Source organism: Prosopis cineraria, unplaced genomic scaffold, assembly GCF_029017545.1.
Source record: "Prosopis cineraria cultivar Desert tree isolate PC_DT_omini unplaced genomic scaffold, ASM2901754v1 PC2, whole genome shotgun sequence".
Lineage (NCBI taxonomy): Eukaryota > Viridiplantae > Streptophyta > Magnoliopsida > Fabales > Fabaceae > Prosopis > Prosopis cineraria.
The window spans coordinates 45,425,464-45,448,667 of record NW_026555333.1 but is presented as its reverse complement, the minus strand read 5'-3'; the positions used below and the strand labels follow the sequence as shown (position 1 = coordinate 45,448,667).

The 23,204-nt window shown below is 32.4% G+C and overlaps 3 protein-coding genes across 7 annotated transcripts; 1 reads left to right on the top strand and 2 right to left on the bottom strand.

Annotated features, from left to right (window-relative positions):
• Positions 1–2,267: 2,267 nt before the first annotated feature.
• Positions 2,268–6,465, top strand: LOC129302496 (uncharacterized). Of its 2 annotated transcripts, none has more exons than XM_054941435.1 (6): positions 2,268–2,358; positions 2,819–3,016; positions 3,106–3,237; positions 3,517–3,586; positions 4,853–4,916; positions 6,010–6,465. In XM_054941435.1, the coding sequence occupies exons 2-6, from the start codon at positions 2,864–2,866 to the stop codon at positions 6,377–6,379; spliced, it is 789 nt and encodes a 262-aa protein (XP_054797410.1). In that variant the 5' UTR covers positions 2,268–2,358; positions 2,819–2,863; the 3' UTR covers positions 6,380–6,465. The 2 variants fall into 2 exon arrangements, with proteins under 2 accessions (XP_054797410.1, XP_054797411.1); XM_054941436.1 differs by lacking the exon at positions 2,268–2,358 and adding an exon at positions 2,385–2,731.
• Positions 6,466–7,157: 692 nt separating this feature from the next.
• LOC129302495 (citrate synthase, glyoxysomal-like) lies at positions 7,158–13,671 on the bottom strand. The gene is made up of 13 exons (XM_054941434.1): positions 13,231–13,671; positions 12,743–12,923; positions 12,448–12,533; positions 11,389–11,493; positions 11,130–11,192; positions 10,832–10,941; positions 10,424–10,543; positions 10,273–10,348; positions 10,075–10,148; positions 9,785–9,905; positions 9,107–9,204; positions 8,880–9,003; positions 7,158–7,599 (listed from the first exon to the last, which is right to left on the bottom strand). Exons 1-13 carry the CDS (start codon positions 13,489–13,491, stop codon positions 7,468–7,470), a joined length of 1,551 nt encoding a protein of 516 aa, XP_054797409.1. The 5' UTR covers positions 13,492–13,671; the 3' UTR covers positions 7,158–7,467.
• A 3,041-nt stretch (positions 13,672–16,712) lies between these two features.
• Positions 16,713–21,937, bottom strand: LOC129303721 (protein MAIN-LIKE 2-like). 4 transcript variants are annotated; one of them, XM_054943211.1, is made up of 6 exons: positions 21,878–21,937; positions 19,655–19,770; positions 18,893–19,537; positions 18,618–18,785; positions 17,827–18,216; positions 16,713–17,750 (listed from the first exon to the last, which is right to left on the bottom strand). In XM_054943211.1, the coding sequence occupies exons 2-6, from the start codon at positions 19,760–19,762 to the stop codon at positions 16,926–16,928; spliced, it is 2,136 nt and encodes a 711-aa protein (XP_054799186.1). In that variant the 5' UTR covers positions 19,763–19,770; positions 21,878–21,937; the 3' UTR covers positions 16,713–16,925. The 4 variants fall into 4 exon arrangements, with proteins under 4 accessions (XP_054799186.1, XP_054799190.1, XP_054799187.1 ...); XM_054943215.1 differs by having other exon boundaries at positions 16,713–17,729; XM_054943212.1 differs by lacking the exon at positions 21,878–21,937 and adding an exon at positions 21,583–21,834.
• Between the last annotated feature and the right edge of the window lie 1,267 nt (positions 21,938–23,204).

Sequence of the window (23,204 nt, the reverse complement as noted above, 5' to 3'; positions counted from 1 at the left end):
AAATTAGAACAATCAGATTAAATCTGTACTATCAATGAACAAAATTATTAAAAAAATTATAATTATTATAAGTTTTTATTTTAACATAAAATAAAAATAAAATTTAACCATTCAAATCTTACCATGCGGTGCAAAAGAGGGCAGTGGAGGGAAGCCCCAAATAAGAGGAGCATACTCCTGGAACTTACTTTACTTTTAACCCTACTTCTATGTAATTTTGTTGACTTTGTCCCCTTTTGTAGCATTTTCCAGTTTTACTTAATTAAATTCTCTCTCTTTTTACTTAAAAAAAGAACAGTTTTTCAAACAAACAAAAAATAATCAGACAAAGAAGGTCAAAAGGAATTAAATGTTTGAATTAAGATCTGATGGAATTGTATGAGACCCACCTAAGAAAGAAAGAAAAAATTGACAGAGCTTAGTATAAAAGAAATTAAATTAGATCTCATATCACTCCATATGCCCCACAACTTATAAATATATTCTTAATCAAATCTCAGTCCCATGATATTAATCTTTTGATATCATTGCACCACTTGGATCAGGTTAACCCAAAAACTCGTTGTTTACTATTCTTAACGACTGTATAATATTCTGCCTTCAATATGCATAATTGATTAATTGTATATGGATATGGATGATGAGGATGATATCCAGAAGCTATTTTAGAGAGAATCGAGGCACAGTTTGATTCTAGTAACCGGTTTCCTAGACCCCAAAACCTGGCCCACTTCCTCTGTAAACCTTTTATTTTTTAAGTTAAAATACATAAAACTTATATTTTGAGACAGTTGTCTATAATTTTTTTTATTTTAAAAATTTTAAAATTAACTCCCTAATCTTTAATTTTATTTTATAAAATCTCTTATTGTTAATTATGCTATTTTTTAATGAGGATTGAAATGTCATTCAACTAAAAAATATTATTAAAAAAATATTATATTGTATAAATATTTACAATAAGTTTTTTATGTTTTTTGAATAGTTGAGACATTAATAATAGTCAAAAGAAAAAATTAATCTTTTAGTCCTATAACTTTTAACTCACTTGTAACTCAGTTCCTCAACTATAATTCTCTGCAACTTAGTCTCTCAACTATAACTCGCTACAACTCAGTCCCTCAACTTTTGATTTACCTATAACTCGATCCTTATTTTTTAATTTTTTTAAAAAAATTTTATCAAATAAGAGGGATAAAAAAATTCTCATATATTATTTTAAAATACCCTCTTCTTATTTATTAATGTGAGATGTAAGTTAACATAAAAAAAATTAACAAAAGTTAAGTGATTAATTTATAAGTGATTTAAAAGTTGAGGGATTGAATCATAGGCGAGTTATAGTTGAGAGATTAAGTCACAGCGAGTCATAGTTGAAGGATTGAGTTACAAGTGACTTAAAAATTAGAGGATTAAAAGATTAATTTTTCTTAGTAAAAACAAAAGTTATTATCACCATATAAAATTTTAAATATTTACTTTTGTGTTATTTTTTATATTTTTTATTATTAATGGTGCATAATTTTCTAGTATTAAAAGATAAATTAATCTAATATGGTAATATTTAAAATTTTAAATATTTTAATCATGTGCATTATATTAATCTAACATGAAAATATAAATAAAAATTTATTTTTTAAAACAATAAAATTATACACTATTGATTATAAAAAATATGGATAAAATTAATATAAATATAAATATTTAAAATTTTATACAATGATAATAATATTTTTTTTACCAATGTCTTAACTATTTAAAAAATATAAAAAATTTATTATAAATAGTTTTATAATATAATATTTTTTAATAATATTTGTTAGTTGAATAACATTTTAATCCTTATAAAAAATAACATAATTAATAATATAAAATTTTAAAAAATAAAATTAAAAGTTAGGGGGTTAATTTAAAGTTTTAAAGGTGATAAAGGTTATATACAACTGTTTTAAAATTTAAAATTTTTTAATATATTTTAACTTAATTTTTATTCCTCTAATCTTATTTATAAATTATTTTTATCAATCTTATTAATATTAATATAATAAAAATATAAAAAATTAAAGGAAGTAAAATTTTAAAAAATAACCTCTAAGTAAAAAATAAAAAATAAATAAATAATATAATTTTTTTTTACTTTTTTTTACTTTTTAAAAATAATTTAAAATAAAATAATTTATAAAGTGAATTAAATTATATTTTTAAAAGGTGATGGATATATAATCGGGAGGTGTATTCTGGTACTTTACTTTAATTAACCACAATATAAATGTTGGATTTTCTTTCCTTTCCTTGGCTTCCTCAGGCTCTGATCACTCCTTCCTTGGAGACTCTTTGCCCTGCTGCAAATTCCTCTATGTAAGCATAACGCTTCGTCTTCCTTCCAGTCTATCCATATTCCACAGTTCCTAGTCTTATCTTCTTTCATCATCGATCCTCTTGAATGCATTATCCATTTACAGCATTTAGATTTTTTTTTTAAAAAAAAAAAGTAGCTTCTGAAATTATTTCTCATTTTGATCGCCGGAAACTGCTCTTTTGGAGATCTGTAGACTGTCTGGTTTCCCGCTAATTTATTGATTCGTAACGGGGATTTCGGCTAGAAAATAGAAATACATTAATTGCCTGCGATTTTTAATACCGGTATTTATAATTTGCACGGACGCTGAGTTTCAAATTGAAAATAATGGAGTTGGCTGTTGGCTCTGAATCCTAATTCCTAGTGAGCCAAGTTAGTATTCGGTGTTAGTTACGGTCAGTTACTTTACGTATAAATAGGTTTTATGGCAGTTAATGTTATTTCATCACTATTGACCAGTGCGAGTGTGACTAGAGGACATCAAGCAAAATTCACGGGGGTAAGATGGTGCCATCACTGATTGATCTGTGTGTTAAGAAATGGTTCAAAAATGTATGGCTTCTAGGAGATGTTGGTGGAATTGACGATTATCTTCTCGACCGAATGTTGCCGCTCTGCTCTGCGGACCAGTTAAATCATGTGGAAGTATCTACTAAAGTAAGATGGACTTATTAAATAAATGCGATATCTCTAGTTATGATTGGGAACAGCAAGACTGAATTGTTCATTTCGATATGGTTTGGCAGGGGAGAGATTTGAGCCTGGTAACGGATAAATTGTGGAAGGCATTTTATGAAAAGCACTTTGGTAACACCGACGAAGTGATTGAGAATAAGAGAAAAAACCAAGTGCCGTTCAAATGGAAGCAGGTGTATGAGGTATTTTTTTCTATATGTCCCATAAAATAATGACACGTAAGATATCTTTTTGCAAAAAAAATAAAAATAAAAATAAAAATAAATCATCGTGCTGAGTTATGAACAATTTTTTTTTTTTAATGTTTTCAGTTTTTCATTGTTGTAAATTTAGATTTCCTTTTTCTGACACAAATACATCTCTTTACATTGCAAGTAATTGGGTAATTGAATGTGTTTAGCTGTTTTTTGGGAGGAGAACGGTAGTTGTTAGCTATCGTGACTCATGTAACGCTCTTGCAGTATAAAGTGAAGGAGACTGAAGCTTATGAGCGAATGTGGCGACTGACTCTCGAGCAGTGTGAATTTGATTGTATGTTATTTACAACTCTACACGTTAATCTAATTACTTTTTATATAGCTACAAACTGTTACTTTGGCAGCATGTGATACTTTACAAGGAAGTTTATTGGTATTATGCTTATTCGTGAGGATTTTTGTAAAAACCGTTCTGGCATTTGGAAGAAATTTAAAGTAGTTGGACTCGTACACTTTTTAAATGTGAAGAAACTAAGATTCAATGGTAACACTAGAAGTGGAAGATACGTGGGAAATTCGTGGAGGCCTTTTGCCTCCATCTTATGTTAGTAGATATCAAAGTGATAAGGAATTGCTAGGTCTATGCCATGACAGGAGAACTTCTCAGGGATATTTTCATCACTGATCCAAGAAGCGATAGTTTTTTCAAGTTCTGTTTGTGACCCTCCTGTTAATGTGGCATAATCTTGGAAGACTTGAAGATAGAGATGTGGTGAGTGGGGAGGCTGGCTCACGTGTAACTTTCTCACATGTTGGAGTGGCTCGATCCTCTTAATATCTACAATACATGAAAATCAGGATCAAGCACTAGTTAAATTCTTAGAAGTAACGACAAAGTATTTTTAAGGCTACCAAATATAATAAGCTCCAAGATTTTCAATAACATTAATTCCTAATCCTTTATAAATTCAACTTTCATGGGGTTTCTCAACAACTATTATAGCTATCTATCGGACAGTGTCGCTCAATAGTTGACTTGTCCTTTTTTGTTTTACTTTGGGAATTTTGGGTGTGCTAACCTTGCAAGTCTTTCTTTTATTATTTTTTTTTTTTAAATTACTTAACAGGCTTTGGCAGGTTAAGGATGGTTAAGTTATCGCAATATGCAAAATCTTCTTTGGTCACTGTGAGTGAAGCAAATGGTTGGTTTTTAAAGGGGAAATCTGTCTTTAGACATGCCATGCTATAGATTTTTATGGGTTTTAAGAGTACTTTTTTGTCGTCAACTATCATTGGTTCGATTCTGTTTCCTCTAACTGATGTTTTCAGGAAAGATATTGTGTAATCTTATTCTTTCTTTATTTCTAATATACATTCTGTCTCGCTTTGCTTTCTATTGAAATAAAAATAATTCACAAGATTAAGGGCATTTTTACCAATTCTTGCAATGGTTGAAATAATTGCCGTGTATTGCTATTTCTTAACGTGTACCCCTCCCACCCTCTAGTTCTCTGTACAATTGGACATTGGTTCTGTGTCTTTAAGGTTTCTTTAAGCTGCAGGTTTTATTGATCATTTTATTACTGAGAATCTGTTGTAGATCGCGGTGATGGATATAATGAATGCGATCCAACGGCTAAGGAAAAGACAGGCTTTCTAAGCAGGTATATTTTTCTCTTTCCTTTGTTCTTTTAATTTTGTTCTTGACCTGAGACTTCCCAGTATGTCAAGTCAAGCCAACTAAAATTGGCAGCCAGGTAGGAAAATGAATTCTAAATGCGAAACGCCAACTTGACGAGGCTTAGGCACCGAAGAAATAGCTAGTTGGAGCATCTATTTAGGGGAGAATGACACTTAAGTCTAAAAGAGGAATTAATGATAGCTAGGCTCATGATAAATTTTCTGAAAATAAATTACAAATATCAAGTTAAATGAATGTAAATTTAAGAGTTCTAATTGTAAATAAAATATTTAAATTCTAAATTTAACTTTCAATTATGATTGGAATTTTTATTTACAATTGTCTGAATAAATATTTATAATTTATTTTTCAAAAAAAAAATTAAGATCTAACTGGGATCAATTCTCTCAAGTCCTTCTCCCTCTATTTATCATGTAGACTTGTAGGTTTAATATGAGGCCTCAAGGTGTTATAGATCTGAAAGAAGTGAAAGCATGCAATTTTTGGAATCACAGCAGTGACAAAACTGGGAGAGAAAACGTTCCATTACATTCATCAAGGGAAATAGAGGGTTTGGCAATTTCGTTGTTAGAAATCGCTAGGAATGTTCTGGAATCAAAATCCACTTTACTTCTCTCTTGGATTTCATCAATATTTCTCCCAATTAAGAAAATCCTTCTCTATTCTGGGGTTTATTCTTGTAAATACCATTTTAAGTGTGCACCTTTTTCGGTGTTACGGTGCATTTGGTTAAATGGAATCCTTGAAAAAAATCATTGTTCTAATTTTTCATCGTGAAGCTTGCATGCCCTACTTGATTTTGACTTAACGTATTTTCAACTCTTTAGTCCTTAGGTAAATGAATCTTTGCAGTAGTGAACAATTCTGTTTAGAATTCATCAAACATGGTAAAATTCTAATAAATTTAAAATCAAATTTCTGTCAGCAATTATACGTGACAGCTTTCTTGTTTTAATGGCCAATGGCAGTTGTACATTTCTGGCCATCAAAAGTTTCATCTTGAAGCTTAATGCTCTACTGGATTTCGGCTTCAAGTATTGTATTTTCTTTTACAGTGAAGAAGAAGAGGAGGAAGAAGACCACGACTTCACTCAAGAAGATGAGGAGGAGGACGAGGATGATGAAGAAACTGATGTTGAAGTAGCAGAGAACGTGGAAGAAGTTTCTGTTGAAGAGGTCGAGGAAGTGGAAGTGGAAGTGGAAAGAGAAGAACACAATCAGACTGAAGAGGGAGAAGATGATAATGAGAATGAGGCACAGCAAGAAGGTTGCTGTTGTGATGATCGTCATGATGATAGTTTTGGTAACAATGATTATGATGATGGTTACGGTGATTGCTGCGGATACAATGATAGTTATGATGACGACTGCGGATACGATGATGATTGCGGTTGGGATTATGATTGTGATTCTGATGAATATTAGCCTCTTGTAGTAAGCCTTTTGGAGGTGTTTTTTGACTGATTGACTCGGATGCTATGGTGAGATTTGAGAATGCACCTTTTGGATCACCAGTTATATTTTTATTTTTTTTAATTCGTAATATAACACATCAAAAGTAACACTCAATAGTCAATATTATCATTTTGATTAAAAAACTAATAAATAGAAACGGAAATGTTTCAAAGCTATTGCATAATCTAACTACACTAAATGCTATAACAACATGAAGAATAAAATTGAAATTGCTTCAAGACACACAAATGACGAACGATGTTACTTCTCCCTTCCAGGAAGCATAAATGTGAATGATGGACTTGTTTTATTGGAAACATGAAATGAAGTGAAAAGTCCTTTTTCCTTTTTTCTGGAAAACGAATCAATCTCCTGTTGTTTAGATAAAAATTAGATAATTATCTACGGATATATTGAATCAATAATAATATTGAACTAATTTCTCAAAATAAAAAAAATAATCAAATCATTTTTCACCCAAAAAAAATTTAAAAATATACTCTGGATTTGTAATAATTTATTCTGATTTTAATCGAATCAGCATGTTACTTTGTTTTATCTCCATAAATTATCAAAATGAACACATCATCAAACCTTATTCTTAAAAATATAATATCCACCTCGGATGAATTCCTATGGACAATAGATGTGGATTAATTAGGTTTTGGGTGACCCGTCTTTATTTATTCAGAATAAATAACATTTAAAGATTATAATCAATTATACTATATGACCTTCACTACCCACATGATCTTGAAACTAATATCATTCATATAGACAAGGCTAAGAAATAAAATTATTCGTAGATGAACTTCTTGCAGACTACAGATACAAATCTGAGATGAGGGCTGGAACTGTAAATACATGCTACGGATACCAGCTTCATTATTTATCCAGTGACATGCCCCTGATTCTAAAAATGCACTGTCTAGGTTAATAGAAATAAAAGTCAGAATTTCTACCCAAAAAAAACCCAAAAAAAAAAAAGGCAGAAACCTATAAGCTTTCACGAGTTGTATATCACCTCTTGGCATTTTACTGATTAACCTAGATCAAGGCTATAAGCTAGATCCAGCAAGTCGCCTCCTTGAGGCGTTTGATATGGCCAACTCACCAAGCCTGTCAGCATTACTTGATACAGATCGTTCATTGATTGGCGTATAATGTCGCAACCATTCCCCAATGTAAGCCTAGAGTGAGAACAGATTGGTGAAATCAGGGAAACAGAATTGCACATAGCCAGGAAACATGCTTAATGATTTCTAATCAATGAGTCCTCTATATTAACAAATATTACTATACTGCATTAAGTTAGAGAGGGGATAAAATTATCATGTACAAATTGACATTTGAGCCATACAAATGATCAGTGTCACTTTCCAATGAACAAATGCATAAATGTATCCAATTTGATTTCCAACTGAATGGAACAATCTAATATCATGTGAGAATTGAAACTCTATCTTCACTTATCAGCATTTTCAATAAGCCAGAGAGGCTATCGCATCTGTATTTTCATAGCAAAGGCTAGATATTGCACATCCAATGTTTTCTAATTGAATGGAACAAAAGAGCATCTTGTGCAAACTGAAATTGTTCAATCTTCATTAATCAGTATTTTCTAGAAGCCAGGGGGCATCTATAATTCATTGCCCATCAATTTTTATTAGAACCCAAGGCACAAACACACAACATAAAAGGCTAGTAAACAAAGAGGGGAAAGTACATTGTACCTCATGAACAATGATTTAATTATATAAAGTTGATAGATGAAACGTTACATAAAAAATACGCCCATGAGTCCATGACCTTTTATAAGGGGTAACTAAATACGCGTTATGTTTGGTGTTTGGTATTTGGGGATTGTTGTCCAACATTTGAAATTTCAGGGGTGTCCTATTGCGTTTTAAATTTTTAATGTTCCAATTTCTAATTAGGTCATAGTTACTTTCTTGTAAAAATGAAATAAGCGATACATACAAGATCACCGCCCAACAATTTGATGCTAAAATAATTCGGTGCTCGATTACTTGATCACCTCCTCATGGTTGTAACATACTTCATACAGACAGATCATTACTGTATGTTCTTACCCAATCCATCACATGTTGGAACATACTACTACCCTATTCCACCACCCACCCTAAAACCATCTACAAACTGCTCAGATTTCTAAGCCAATAGTAAAAAAGTTGATTACATTCAGTGTTCTGCTATGGCTGTTTTAGGGATTGGGAGGCTTTCTTATTTCAAGAGTGCTTATGTTCATATTTGTTTTCTTGCTCCTCCATTTCAAAGATGTATTTTGCAAGGGTTTCCCAAGTATATGCATTAAGTAGGCATTGCAGACTAAAATGACCCAAGCAGCCAACCACTTTTCAGTTAATCAAATGCTATGGAGATCAGCACAACATGGCCAATTCTAATTTTCCTGGGCAAGAAATGCATAGTCAACTTAAAAGGAAGTAACCTGTTGAGGTCTCATAATCTTCGTATCAGGATCATCCAGGGACTCTCGCCAATGTGCCAAGTATCCAACCATTCGAGGGATAGCAAATAAAACTGTGAAAAACTCAGGCGGAAATCCCATGGCCCTGATTACAAAAAATCATCACTCCAAACCTTGTTATATAGGCTGGGAGGAATTACATATATTCTCCACCTTACTTATAAAAATTGAATCCAATGATAGATTACCTATAAATTAGCCCAGAGTAAAAATCCACGTTAGGATATAGCCTCCTCTTAATGAAAAATTCATCAGACAATGCGACCTTCTCCAAGGCGACTGCAATCTGCACAGCCAAAAAATTTATCCGTAACTTTGAAGTTAACCAAATACATTGAACTGAATACACATTAAATAAAGAAGTAGAAGTTATCCTAGTGACCAGTGAGATATAAATCGTGGTATCATGAACATTAGTCAATAATATTATAAAAATTAGTCAATAATCTAAATTTTAAAATGAAACAAGCAGCTTAAGACTTAGAATTGACTCTAGACCCTGACCAGAAGTGGATAGCTTCCCCCCCCCCCTTTCTTTCTGGGCCAAATATGAGATAGTTCAAATGACTATTTATGCAAACATATGATATGAAAAACTAAACATAAATCAACATTGTCTAAAGCAAGTTCCTTAAAATACTCCCCCTTGTTTATGTTCCCAGTAACAATCTAGTATTCCACAAGAATGATTCCAGTTGCCTGGTGAAATACCAAACTGCATTCAAAGAACATCCAAGGCGAAGTTGAAAATCTAGTGGTCTGTTATAGTATTCATAACCAATGGACAGAAAGATTTAAAGCTTCGGGAATATATAATAGTCAATCAGCAGTTCAGCACAAAGAAGACCCATGAGATGGATAAAAACCTCAATAAGAGGGTCCCGACCAACAATGGAAAATACTTCATCTGCCAGCCTTCTTAGGACCTTTGCTCTGGGATCATAGTTCTTGTAAACACGATGTCCAAAACCACTCATCTTTCGTTTCCTGGAGAAAATAAAAGGCACATGATGACAGAATAGGTATATCAATTATAACTGTCATTTTCACAGCCAACTGTAAAGGTGAGGCAAAATCACAAAAAAGCAAGGCAACATACTAGAATAATGACGAATAACGGGAAATAAGATCCCAAAAACAAGAAGGTAATAATCACCTGGCTTTGACACCCTCAATGAATTCTGGTATTTTCTCAACAGTTCCAATTTCACTCAGCATCTTCAGGACAGCCTACAGAACCACCAAAGGTCAAATTATCATGCTTGCCAAAAATATTGTGTTTACTCAAGGAAATGGTCAGAAACAAGCCATAGAGAAAAGTTTGTGACAGTCTGCATGAAGCATTTAGAGGTACCTCGTTGGCTCCGCCATGAAGAGGCCCATATAGTGCTCCAACAGCACCAGCAATAGCAGTGAATACATCCACACCACTGCACAGTAGAAGGTAGTTAAGAAACACTGAACATAGAATGATTTATGCTGCTTAAGAAAAGTCAAACTTCAACCTTGATGAAAGGTGCCGGACAGCAGATGTAGAGCAGTTCATTTCATGTTCTGCATGCAAGATGAAGATAATATCCAGCGCACGAGTTAGCCTAGGATTGGGTTTATATGAGCGATTGCCTCTGAAAACATGCAAAAGAAAATGTTATTTGAGTTAAACCTGCAGGCTGATGTAATTATCACACACACACACACATCATTATATCATCTAAAGAATAGTTCATACTTTGCATCAGAAAAGAAAAGGATTAATCCATGCAAATAATAATAATAATAAACACACAAAAAATCCACTAGTAAGTACTGATGATGATTTACTGCACTCGGAAGAAAAATTAAATCAATAAGAAATGGAAGTTTTACATCTTTCCATATTAACAATAAGCCTGTAGAAAAACCATACGACATACAAAGAATCCAGCATGTATAGGAAGTTCTCTGTGTAAGAAAGGTGGCTGGATGGAAGCACTGGTGGCCTTCCTGCCAATCTAAGATAAGCTGCAGCAGCAATTGTTGTTATCTGCAGTCAAAAGAAAAATTGAATAGATAAATTAGGCCTGCTGAAAAATGTAATAGCTGCTCAAAACTCCACACAATGCAAGCTATAGACCTAGTTCTAGACACATCAATATTAGTTGAATAAATTACACATACCAAGATAGAAGGGTAACGAGGAGGTAAAAGAAAAAGAGAACTGTATGAGCAAACCTTTCCAATGATTCGAGCTATTTGTTTGTCTCTCACTTGTTTCGACTGGTATACATCAAGACCCTGCATCAAATTATAACACGCATCAAATAATTGTAGAATAGAAAAATTCTACTAGTTACTATGAGAGAAGCATATATTGCCTCAAAAAAATTAATACAAAACTACAAATTACTATGTGATTTTACCAGCATACACATGCATCATTGTGGAACAGTCCAAAAGCTGAAAAACTTAAAAAGTAACTTCTCTAGATCACCTTAAGAGCAGGATTTGCGTCTGGGTGAAAAACTGAAAGAGCACTTATGGCACTAACAAGTACACCCATTGGATGTGCATCATGTGGCATTGATTGTATGATATCCTACAACACAAAAGTAAGAAGATAACACTCTGTTAGCTTAATAAACATATATTTCTATTAAAAATACTTAATTACTCCCCTTAAAATGATCACTATAGGAAAAGATTTCCATAAACCATGATTAAGCAGACTGGCACAGCAAATTAAAAAGTAATTTTCTAGGACATTTTGTTCAAAAATTGGTTCAGGTTATAGCCATATTTCACTTCAACTGCAAGAAAAAGAGAGGCAATCATGTAATACAACGTAAGGACTCACCCTTATAATACTTAACAGTAATGATCAACCATTCAACTTGGGGATTCTTTAACATCGCTCTGTTCTTTATTATTTTAGTATTTGCTAAAAGTACTATATTTTGACTCCTTGGGATACATGCAGGAAAAGATACATCCCATTAACAAACAAAACAATCAGATGAAAAAACAAAAAAAGGAGGAAAGATTGTTTAAAACCGAAGTAAATGAAACTAAAGTTTATAGCTACAACTGATCAAATAAAACAATAAAAGTATCTCTGAATTTTATTATATAAAATAGATTAGAAAGGCTCGTTCAAACAGATGATTATTCAATAATTGTCTATAAGCTTCAAAGGATTTCTATTAGATATCTCTATAAATTCAAAAGATCAAGATCAAATAAACAGATAAAAAGATCCTGAAATATTCAGTTAGGATTTATTAAGTTATAGCTCTCTCATTAAATATATAAACCTATTAATTATAATGTATATATATATATATATAAAAACCTATTCGAACTTTGCTAACATATGATTTAATTATGCAACTGGCGTTTGACCTTTCACAATCATAATTTTTTTTTAATAGTTAGAAATCTAAATATTGTGACAAACTGATTCATTTATGAGATAGGAATCTAGGATCAACAATCGACAATATTATTATTACTATCATCATCATCATCATCATCACATAGTAGAGAACCTCACCAAAACTCCTTGTGGAACAGCTGAATGCTGAGATATAGCAAACTCCCAGTCGGCTAACTGACTTTCAGTAGGCAAATTTCCATACACTGAAAAGGCAGAGATAGATGAGCCAATAAAATAAATGATAGAGATATGCATGCGATGCGTGAACTGAAGCATGTAATTATCATAATTTAGAGGTTTGGGCACTGTGCTCGCCCAGAGTAGCAATCAGGTTAGAACTTCTATCGTTTTACACAAAAAATATGCTGTAGATTAGTTATAGATTGGCAGTATAGTTCTTGCAGATACTCACTTATCAGATAGGCGACTTCCATATAAGTGCTTTTCTCGGCCAACTCCTCAATTGGGTAGCCTCTATATCTAAGGATTCCCTCATCGCCATCAATATAGGAAATTTTTGATCGGACAGGAGCTGTGTTCAAATATCCCGGGTCATAAAGTTTGAGTCCCTTGTCATTCTTACCGGTCGATATCTGCAGGTTCACAATTAGAAAATCACAATAAAAGATCCATGACGCATAACACAATAAGTTATACTTAAACCAAGATTACAAACCACACAAATGCATACTTGGATTCACAGAACCTGGAATAGCATATGACTGAAAATTAATAACTAGAACGCTAATATAAACAAGAATTGCCCACTCAGAGAAAATAAGTATCCAACCAATTCAAAGAATCCGAACAGATCAGAATTGACCAAATTCCAGTTCGCCAATCACAAAAAAAGCTTTCAAAATCGAAGCTTTCACACACAGATCATTGATCAGAAAATACCTTCTTGAAGTCAGCAGCTTTGATTGTCCCCTCTTCGGAGACCTCAACCTGGTACTTTTTCCCAGTCCTCTCGTCGACGATCGTCAAAGACCCCTTGAGGTTGCCGGGTGGCAAGATTGAAGTTTGAGCAGAGAGAGGAACAGGGTCGAGAGAAGGTACGTGATCAAGTTGCTCAGTGGAGGAAGGTCGTAGGTGAGCGGTAAGCCTGGCCAAACGGCCCCGAGCAAGCACCACCGTTGATTCGGAAGAAGCGCTTGTCATTTTTTATTTGATTTTCCAGTTTGGTTCCAGAATTGAATCGAAGCAACGGAATTCAGAGAAAATAGAGATCGAGAAGGTCGCAGGGAAGTTGGGTACGCAATTGGATCGTGAAAGAGGGAGAGAGAAAATTGAAGCAAACTAGCCGGACCAGGTGGATTACGTGGACGGGGCGAATTGAGATTGCAGTTCACAAATAGAGACACTTCTTATTCGGATTCGGAAAATAAATATTTTACTTTCCAAAAGAAGATAAATTGGAAATTGACTCCCGAGTTTTACCCTTCAACAAGTAGAGAGGAGGGATAAACGAAAGGAGAATGAACTTTATACAGATTGAATGTGAAATGCAGATAATTTGGACTGTATATACTTGTTCAATTGAGTCATTAAGTGCTCTTATTGTCATAAAAAAAATTGCTTTATTTTTTGTCAAACGTTAAGGGGTTTTATGCTATTTTTGTTGACAAGGGGTGTTATCCTTTTATTAAGGTGCATTAATTTTTGGGTGTATCTAAAAATATTATTTTAATGATTGTGTTATTTAAATTTAAATACATATATATATATATATATATATTTCATATCAATAAATAATGATAATAATTATATTATAACACATATACATTTATATGTGATATTTATATTTTTTAAAAATTTTCCCTATTTCTAAATTGATAAATATAAATTATATACAGTGAATTGCGGCTCTTTTTTGGACAAGAATTGCGGCTTGCTGTCAAGATTTTCTAATCTTGAAATTCGGCTTAAGATATCTACTAATAGTACTATATAGATAATGATATTGATTTCAGGGACCCACCAAAAGAAACAAATTATGAGGCTTTTTGCGTAAAGGATAACCATCTAGTCCAACCCATCACCTAAAAAAAATTATAGATATAAATAAATTTACTAAAAAACGTTATAAGCGTGGAAGCTTTGGCCAAATATTTCATATTCTATACACTACAATAAAACTAAAATGAGTTTAATCGATATTTAGGTGTTACTTTTATATTGTATAAATACTTGTGTCCCTAATTAATGTATTGAAAAAACAATATAGTATATAAAATTAAAGTACATTTTTTTTTATACTTCCTTTCGAGAAATGTTGGACACCATATATTAATAAGTGAGGTATTTTTTTTTTAAATCCTTTTCTAAAGAGGCAAAAATTTCCTTTCGTTAACAAATCACTGATCGAGGGGGATTTTTCCCCTATTGAAAATGGTTTAAAAAAATTCATTTATTAATATAGATACCTAGTGCTTTTCGAAGGAAAATATAAGATAAAATGTACCTTACTTGTTGAAATATACAAATGACAATAAAATCTCATGAAATGTCATGATTCTTCTCAAGCTCCTAAAAACCTTTATAACATTAATGAATTTTTGTGAAATGAATAAAATAACCCTAGTTTAAAATAAAAAAATAAGTATTAATAACTACTTTAGTTTTAATAACAATTACTTTTCTTCTAACAATAACTAAAATCCAATTATTGTAAATATCTATAACTATTTTAATTTAAACAATATTTACTTTTCTTTTGGTAATGATCATAATGAAACAAGCACTTATAACTTTCCTTATACAAATTACTTGCTAAAGGAAAGTTACAATTGCTTGTTTCATTTTGGTCATTGTTAGAAAAAAAATACATTGCTTAAATTAAAGTAATTATTAATATATTTTTTATGTTAAAGTGCATTTTTGCTCCTTAAAAAAATTATTTAAGGAAAAAAATATCCCACTTATTAATACAAAATGCCCAACATTTTTGAAAGAAAAGTATAAAAAATAAAAATGCATTTTAACCCTAATATATATGCCCCAAAAAACAATATAATATATGTACAATATGTCACAATAAATAAACTTGTAGGTTATGAAAGTTAAACTGAAATTTTGGAGTAGTTTTTTTTTGTGCAGTAATAAATAGATGATTTTTATAAATTGCTATTATATTATGAAAACTTTATAGTTATTCTTTAGTTATATTGTATATTGAGCGAATTATAATACTTTTTTTAAAACTAGTTCCCATTACACTTACTTTTGTTTTCAAAATTATGTTCGCTATTAAAGTTCCAAAAGTTTATATAGCTTCTAATATTCTTTCATTCTTTCCGGGCAAGAAAATTATATATTTCATTCTTATCCTTTTTTTCTGTAGATTAAGCTGTGACTGATGATTCATCTTTTGGGATTGACCCGTGAGTTACAGTACAGGTTGTTTTAGATTCATCTGGACAGGTAGTTCTCAAGTAATCAAGGTCTTATCTCGATGAATAATCATTGTTTAAACTTTTAATACAATAGAGATACCTCAGACATTTTACTTTTCAAAATAATTTCAAAGCATGATAAGATTTATTTCATGTGCAACTTGGGTCGTTCAATCTAAATAAAAATCCATATAAAAGTGTAACTATTAAATTAAAAGAGGATATTTAGTGATAAAATCTTGAAAATTAAACTACAGTGTATACATATTAAAAAAGGAGAAGATTAATTATTGGATCCCTATAGTCTTGACTTGATTGTAATTTAATCTTGTAAATTTTGACTCATTACAATTCAATACTTATAGTTTTAAACATTTAAAATATCAATTCCTATATTTAAAAAAAATAAAATTATAAGAACTAAAGTTATTTATTAAAGCTTAAAGACTAATATTTTAAGTAGCTAATATTATAAGTATTGAATTGTACTTAGATAAAGTTTAAAAATTAAGTTTCAATTGAATTAAACTATAAGGTCAAATTACACCAAGTTAAAGTTTAAAAGCAAAGCTATAATCAAGTCAAAATTATAGAGATTAGATGATTAATTTTCCCTTAAAAAAAACTACAAAAATTATGCTCCCTCTAACTATAAGACAAATTTAAGGCACTTCGTTGTCCTAAAATATAAAATAATTTGATAAAAATAAAGCTTCACTAATAATGTTTTTGTAATACTACCCTTTAAATAGAAAGAGAATCAAAATAATTATAATATAATGATTAAAAGTATAAATTTAAAGTTATATTAAATGAAGGTCATTTTTAAAAATTTATAATTTAAAAAAAAATAAATTTGTAAAATATTATTATTGAGCTTATTAATATACGTAATTTTATTTTAAATTGTCTTATAATTTAAAACGGTTGTAGTATAATTTACGGTTCCCCTCTACGACAATATTACAATCACCTTGCTATGCAGTATCCTCACAAGTTGAATTGCATTGTGATGAGTTCAATCCCAATCCTCTACATCTATAAAATCCAGTGCATACACTACACAGAGAGAGAGAGAGAGATACAGGGGGGCAAATGAGGAACACAAAATGATGAGTCTCATATAGTCACATTCTTTCTTGTCACCCTCTCCCAATAAATGAATACAGAGGATCTAATTTAGTGATGAGCTGACCTCACTCAAGTAACATGATCTGAGTTATTGACCTCTAATGAAGCATCAGAAGGACCGTCATTCTTGATCTCATGACTTGCATCACAGAGCTGTGAATCATCAGCTTCCTTAGAGACATCACAAGGTTGCGCATCATCAACCTTGTTAGTTACATCCACTTCGTCAACATTTTCATTGCAACTCACCTGGTTCAGTTCTTCCCTTATAATTGCATCAGATGCATGCTTCAGTTCTTCATTGTTATCCTCAGAAGCTAAATTTTTTAGTTCTTCATTATTGGCCTCAGGAGCTATATGCTTTTGCTCCTCGTTATTTTCTTCGCTGGCTGCAGAGCCTAACGCCGATTGATCCAGCTCAAAGTTTGCATCGCATAAGTGCAGATTCTCACCACCACTGTCACCATCTGCATGAATTAGCAGTACAGAATTGACCTCATTGTCTAGAGCATAGACTTGTGCATGATCAGCCTCTCTGTCGACATGACTTAATTGTAAATCCTCGATCTTCATAGCAGCACCATAGAACTGAGGTTGCTCATCCTCACTAGCCGCATTATAGTGAACTGCGTCGTCGTCATCCCTCCGCATTCGTTTACCAGTACCTTTCCTTCTAACCCTCTCCTTTCCTCTCACCCTCTTTCCAAGCTCAACTTGTGGGGTGGCTGGCACTAAGGCTGGAGCACCAAATTGGTCTCTCAAACATTCATGTGCAATTAATCTTATCCTAGAAATTGATTCAATTTGATCTGCATCCAACCCATCAGTTGCAAAAGTGTCTGCTATATGTGCGATATCCCTCAAACCAGCATTCTGAAAACATTTGGGTTTGTTCTATAAAAAGCATTTCAAACTTGATCTCTAGTTGCTATAAGATGTAAATGCTGATTCATAAACAATATATACTCACTGTTCTTTGAAACTCAGACGAGAGAGAGATAGGCCTCCCCACAAATCTGCGAGTAATTTTGAGATACCACTGCATGTATTCGTTTTCCTCAACCTCCTCATAACCATCGACGATATGGAGATGCCGGTCCATCCATTCACTGAGCTCTGATTCCATTTTCGCCGACAAATTGACACCGCCATCAACGCCTCGGCTCTTCCTTTCCCAGTGGTCCACATGATCTGGAATTGATTGAAGCATGCCATATTGCCTTAGGCATCGATTTGGAAGATGTCTCTCGGCTTTGTCGAAGCATATCAACATTGTCTTTGACCTCCCAAGAATTAAAGTACTTTTGATATCTTCAGAAATTACCATACTGTCCATGCTTCTGTATGGGAGCCACTCCACCTGTACATCAATTACACTGAACAACGTTCTCTTTTGATAATATATCAGAATCTAACCAGATCACAAAATAAAGATAAAACTCTACCTTGGTCCTTTAAAAATGGTATGATATCAATTTGATACCTCAAAGGTTTTTTGTATCACAATACCCATAAAGTGTATTTGTTTCAATTTCGCCCTTCCTATGATGTTAAAATGATACTATAAAATCTTTCCATTATCTAATCTTCTATAATTGATAATAATCATAATCATAATCATATCATCAGATAGGTTTGGGGGGGGGGGACTATGTAGCCTTAAATTGATAATAACGTTACCTTTTAAGGACGAGCGTAGAACTTTGTCTAATCCTATTAAAAAAAAATTTGCAAAGATAAATAATTAAATATAAGACTTACATCACTTGGTTTTAGGGAATCTAAAGCCTTCCGATAGAAAATTACATCACGATTTGCTGTTGGACCACTTTGTTTTCCTTTCCATCTTAGCACGAATGGAAATTGATCACGCATGGGATCATGGTTAAGCTTTGGCCGGCCAATATTCAGGTAAAAGTAACTCCAGCACTGCAAAGAACAATGACCAATTAGACAAGCATTTTGAAGAACATAAAAAAATTAGCATTCAACAAGGGTAGCTGAAAATAATATGGGCATATTTAATTGACCTGTACCTGTAGTAGTGTTAAACAGCCACTAATAGTACTTTGAGTTTTCAGAGAGGCATTTCCCAGAGCTCTATATAAAAATGCTAATGCTGCTGCACCCCAGGCATATCGTCCACATTGCTCAAAATTACCAAATAACGGCAAGTACATTACAGGGACTTTGTTCCCAGTGGTGGTGGAAAATATGGTGCTACCTACAAGATATAGAAGATAGGCTCGAGTATGTTGCTCCATCACTTCCATTGAAGCATTTTCAGGACAACGAGAAAAGAACTCCTTCAACCAACTTAGCTTCACCATTCCACCACTTGTATAACCAGGTTCTGGTGCTTTGCCAAGGTACTTTTCACATACTGAACCACATGCAGTGTATGTTATGCCTATCACAGGGTCTCCATCTATGGCCAGACCTAATAAGAGGGCAACATCTTTGAGAGTTACTGTCATTTCTCCAACATTTAGGTGAAAAGTGTTTGTTTCTCTTCTCCACCTTTCAACCAGGGCAGAGATAAGAGGATTGTCAAGACTAATAGCTGGAATTGATCTCAAGTATCCAAAACCAGCTTTATGTACTAATTCAATCTGTTTATGAGTAAGCGTCCATTGATCAAGCTTTGAAGTGTGTTCATGGCATCTGAGAGCACCACGCTCCTGTCAATGCATTAACAAGACAACAAGATAATATAAGAGATCAAATTAGTGATAACATTTCTTCCAAGATAAACAAAGATGAAGCAAAAAAAGGACTCTTGGCAGGGAAAACTGCACCTGTCCTTCCCAAACTGCCGTAGATACATGCTTATCTTGATCATATAAAACTGAACCATCAATTGGTCCTGGATTAGTCACATAAAGGTCCACCACTTCTACTTCCATCAGCAAAACTAAAGACAGATACCCAAAATGATTATAAAATGACAAGCAGCACTCCCCAAGTATTTAGGTTATTTTAATAAATAAAATAAGGAACTTGATACTTGATAGGAAAGAGAGGCGTACAATAACAGAGGATAAAGCATCTTCTTTGAAGGAACAAAGAACATATTAGGAAATTCAACATGTTAACAGATCAAATCCCACAAGAACTCATTTACTAATAAGCAACATATTCAAATAGATGAATAAACACGACTCCATTTGATGTAAGCTGTAAGAGAATTTGACCGGAAAATGATGGTCTAAAGATTGTTTAGATGTAAAACCTGAGAAAAATTTACCTTTAATCTTCAAAATGACATTAGTGAATATAAGAAATAGTAATTTTCAATAGTTGAACCTATAGTATTTGTTCTCGTAACTTTTTTTTTTTTTTTTTGAATGGAAACTGAATTTCATAAACAATCAGCAAATAGGACAGTACAACAAAGCAAATACAAGACCGAAGAGAGTCGACTCAATCATCATACGCCTCCTAAAGTAATATTAGGTGGGGGATGATCAAAGAAATAAAATAAACTCTCCATAAAATGAGCTTCATTAGCAAGAAAATGGGCATGACTAATGACGTCCCTAGAAACAAAATTAATAGAAATAGACCAATCTCTATGAATGAGATTGCAAGCATTTTGAATGATGTCCCTATAAAGGTGCTCCTCATGGTATCCTCTCGTGAGGAGTTTGTTCTCGTAACTTGAAACCAACATAAACAAATGCTAAAATGAATTTACTGTCATTGCCAAATTGATCAAAACATTTATACAGCAGATTCTAGCGATAGATCCCTGTAAAAAGAGACAATGGTTGCTAAGAATAGAAGCCTCTACTTTGACTACCACCTACATACTTCATTAAGCTACAAATAACTCTAATCTTTATACACATGGCCAGCATCTTGAAGGAAAATTTCCATACCAGAAGATCTATGGCAAAAACGACATTATTGCAGTTAGTTGAGATTCAATCCATGGGCAAGTAACATGAAGTGAACGGATCACCATCTATTACACTGCCCAAAAGGCTACAGGCACCATAATAAGGACATTGAAGGCTTTGAAACAGATCATTTTCTGTTTAACTAGTTGTTTCATGCCTAAAATATGAGAATTGATTTAAAATGAATGAACACTGGTGCACGGAAAAGTTTAAGGTCAGCATATTATCGCCCAAAAATATGTAAAACGAAAATGAATACTTCACAGCAATTATCCTAACGTAAAAATTAGGGAACTGGTAAGTAAGCAAGCAAATTCAGTCATTTGGAACAAAATTGTTAACATTGATTGCTGCAAAAACATGTTAAATTAAAAGGCCAAATTTTTAGATAGCCCGAACAGTTGACTTTCATATGAACAGAAAACGTGAAAGAACATTGATCACAATGAGAAAAGAAATAGTTAAAAATCACTTTAAATGGTCCACTTTTCAATTTTCATTCCACAGCAATATGGATGGTGTAGAGTTCATTAATTTACTAATTTTATTTAACAAAACCAGCTGCCTTAAAACTTCCATTCTTTCTTTCTTTATTAAGATCAAGAACTCCTCAGAAAACAAATTTCTTTCCCATCTCATCACACCCCATGACGTTCTCACAATAATCACCACGTATCCAGAAGGTCTCCTCAATCAGCTACAAGGAAACAATAACTTAATGGCATTTCCATGCATTGTTTTCCTTCTCATACAACAGCTCCAGAAACAAACATTCATTTATTAAACCAATTTAAAAAACCCTAAAAGTAATCCAATTTTACAACCTTCAAACTAAGGCTTGGCTGGGCATTACCAACAATTTCACAGGGCAACACACCCAGAAGAGAGTAAGAAGGGGAAGCAGCTGGTCCCCGCTAGTATTTGGGATCGAGAAGAGAATCGAAGCATCGGAAGAGAGTGCAGAGAGAGAAGAAATCTGCATGGCCATGGCAATGGCATGGGCTCGGAGGAAGTAAATTGAGAAGCGTTTTAACTTAGCTACGGAAAAATGAAACATAGCGAAAGATAAAAGACAAGTGAATTGTGAGGGAGAAGAAAGGAGGGGTTGGGGGTACTTACAGTGAAAGGAGACGAACACGATACGACCTCCTCCGGCGTCGTTGCTTAGCCTAGCAGAGTGAGGGGCATCCAACAAAAGAGAATAATTATTATTATTTATTGTTATAAGGTGCAACGAAACGGGTCTTTTTTTTTTTTTTTATAAATGGGCCCGAACATTCCGTTGATCCACCATGAGTGACTAACTTTTTAACAAAAACATTGTATAAAAAAAAAAAAGCATAAATTACCATTACAGCAATTATCACTAATAAGGGTTGATTTAATTAGAAAGTTAATGTAACTCATACACTACAAAAATGTAAGTTAAAATAATTTTTGATCATTAATGACTAACCTAGCCCTGCCAAGTTTCTAAAACCCTACTTATCTAAATTTTATAATAAACTTATTTTTGATCAATAATGTACTCCTTCTCAGGAATAATTTTAGTGCATGGAAAGTAAGATTTTAATTTTTCACCCTTATTGGCTAATGTAATTTATAGCAATGTTGCAGCTTGGGCCACTCATGGGTTTAAAAAATCAATAAAAATATTTTTAATCAAATTATTTAAAATTAATTGTAAACATAACATGATTGTTATTTGAAAATATAAAAGGAGAAATTTATTTAACTTAACATATTTTTGGGCCATCAGTTAACTTAATATATTTACATTTAAGGGAGTTACTTAACTTCTTCGCGTTAAAAAAATCAACTATTATTAAGAAACAAAAACAACAGCAGAAATACAAGGAATACACCAAGGTCATGTTAAAACTTAAAAGCCTGCAAATGCCATGGTGTCAAAATACGGCCATGAATAAAACGTTTATAAGAAACCTTAAGCAAATATATTCTTAGAGAAATTAAATATTTCCTCTGTTAAAAAATATAAAATATTTTTAATCGAATTATATCCCTCAATAAAATACTTAGTTGTTTTTGAAGCAACATTACCTTTGTTTATTTACTCTTATTTAATAGAGTGTTTCACTTTAAAATAAATAAAAAGTAATTTATTTATTAGAAACACTTGAAAAAAGTACATTAATTATATTTTGAAATATTAAAAATGTCTTAACATCTAAACCTTCAATAATATCTTGTATGTTTGAATGAAGGGAGTAAACATCATATGAAGAAGTTTGATAATCTAAAAACAAAAAGCATGCTGTAAAACTAGAAAGAGGAGCTGCAGTTCTTCTATTAATTGTAGCACTTAATTTAATATATAATTTTAGTACTTACTTTTATATAATTTTAGTACTTAATTTTAATATAAAAAGGAGTTATTTAATTGTAACACTTAATTTTAATATATACTTTTAGTACTTAATTTTAA

Excerpts from the sequence above, each read along its gene's own strand:
- LOC129302496 (XM_054941435.1), top strand. The coding sequence starts at position 2,864 with ATGGTGCCATCACTGATTGATCTGTGTGTTAAGAAATGGTTCAAAAAT. Across the intron at positions 3,017-3,105 it reads ATGTGGAAGTATCTACTAAA|GGGAGAGATTTGAGCCTGGT; the intron begins GTAAGATGGACT and ends ATGGTTTGGCAG. Across the intron at positions 3,587-4,852 it reads CGAGCAGTGTGAATTTGATT|ATCGCGGTGATGGATATAAT; the intron begins GTATGTTATTTA and ends AATCTGTTGTAG.
- LOC129302495 (XM_054941434.1), bottom strand. The coding sequence starts at position 13,491 with ATGACAAGCGCTTCTTCCGAATCAACGGTGGTGCTTGCTCGGGGCCGT. Across the intron at positions 9,906-10,074 it reads ATTGAGGGTGTCAAAGCCAG|GAAACGAAAGATGAGTGGTT; the intron begins GTGATTATTACC and ends TATTTTCTCCAG. Across the intron at positions 9,004-9,106 it reads TACTCTGGGCTAATTTATAG|GGCCATGGGATTTCCGCCTG; the intron begins GTAATCTATCAT and ends TTTTGTAATCAG.
- LOC129303721 (XM_054943211.1), bottom strand. The coding sequence starts at position 19,762 with ATGGAAGTAGAAGTGGTGGACCTTTATGTGACTAATCCAGGACCAATT. Across the intron at positions 18,217-18,617 it reads ATTCCCTAAAACCAAGTGAT|GTGGAGTGGCTCCCATACAG; the intron begins GTAAGTCTTATA and ends ATTGATGTACAG. Across the intron at positions 17,751-17,826 it reads CGTCTGAGTTTCAAAGAACA|AACAAACCCAAATGTTTTCA; the intron begins GTGAGTATATAT and ends TGCTTTTTATAG.